Consider the following 1,387-nt stretch of genomic DNA (forward strand, 5'->3'; position numbering starts at 1 on the left):
AGGGTTCCGCTGTAGTGCTGGGGGAGACAGAAGGAAGCGAAGTAGTAGTTGTGCTGGGCTCTGCGCACGAGCAGCTCACAGGAAGACCATCGCAATCTTGGGAAGTGTCGCCTGAGAGACATATACACAGCGTTGGAGAGAATCACATCTTACTATGGTAGCAGATAGAAGAGTCCAACCCATTGGTCCACGCTAGACCATAGCAAACACTGCCGAGCTCGTTGCCGACAAACTGCCAATCTTTGCAGTAGGTTCCTTTGGCCTCTTGAGCTTCCGCGCCGCTGATGTAGGAGGGGTCCTTGTACATATCATACATCTGACAGGAGATCTGAGATGCTTGAAAAGAGATAAGTTCCCAACCTGTTGACAGTAACTAGTCCCGTATGAGCAATCTTGAAGAGATCGGAGACCGTCCACGGAGGCCAATACCACCAGAATGGAGAGCGGAGCAAACATGCCGAGCGAAGGAAGCTACCATGAACCAAGTCAATGCCACATGCGAGATGGCCTTGTGATGAGCTTTTGAGTCACAGAATGCTGCCTAACGTGTAATACGTTCAGCCGCTTGCCGTCCTTGACACACCAATACGACTCGAAAGTTTGGGTCCCAAACTTAAAAGAGACAGACGAAAGCCAGACGCCGACTGGATTATCAGGTGGAACTCCTCGTTGTTGTTCGCAGCTCGATCAAAACCACCAGCGAGAATAGAGGAGCTCATTGTCGGGCTACATGGCAACATCAGCAATCTCACACCGACCTGTGACTCTCGAACTAGGAGTCAGCCCAACAAATAAGCAGTAGACCTGAGTAGTACAGAGATCGCTTCAGGTCTCCCACATGGTGAGCACAGGTTCTGAACATCAGCCAACTACCTAGGCTGTTTTCGTTAGCTCCTAGGAGGAGTGTACACAACGCGTGTAATGTAGTGCAAAAGATACTTGTACTATGAAACGGAAGATACTGGAAGATTCGCTTTACCCGCGCACGCAGGATTCGTTCTTAATGCACTCACACGCAAAGTTCGGATGCATGAAAATTCATCGTCCAGTCTGTAGCTGCTTCGAGTATACTCCCCATCGCAGAACCTTAGCATTACATGCTTCTCAGCACTTCTAGCACTACTTGCTCCTTAATCTTAAAGATGAAGCATATTATGATTAAGCATGTTCTTCACCTCATGTATAAGGAAAACCGGATATTATCCGCTTTTTCAGCTCGTGGACAGTCACCTCAACGATCCATTGATAACGAGTATCATCTGGCAGCTCAGGGAGGTATGTTCTTACGCTCGACATGATATATCCAAGGTTCAGAGTCTAACTTCTCTTAGGGAAGACACTTAGATAATGGGGGCGGCAGTTGAGAAAGGCGACTATACTGTATCTA

The 1,387-nt window shown here is 48.2% G+C and overlaps 1 protein-coding gene across 1 annotated transcript in view; it reads right to left on the reverse strand.

Annotated features, from left to right (window-relative positions):
• Positions 1 to 142: 142 nt before the first annotated feature.
• The window catches only part of Pmar_PMAR028020 (trehalose-6-phosphate synthase, putative), a gene marked incomplete at both ends in the record, with an annotated part of 11,095 nt that continues 9,850 nt past the window's right edge, over positions 143 to 1,387 (reverse strand). The window contains 2 exons of the mRNA XM_002766594.1: positions 143 to 316; positions 361 to 471. Of these exons, the coding sequence (XP_002766640.1) occupies positions 143 to 316; positions 361 to 471 (285 nt within the window). The remainder of the gene's footprint in view (positions 317 to 360; positions 472 to 1,387) is intronic.

Source organism: Perkinsus marinus (assembly GCF_000006405.1).
Source record: "Perkinsus marinus ATCC 50983 genomic scaffold scf_1104296972422, whole genome shotgun sequence".
Lineage (NCBI taxonomy): Eukaryota > Perkinsozoa > Perkinsida > Perkinsidae > Perkinsus > Perkinsus marinus.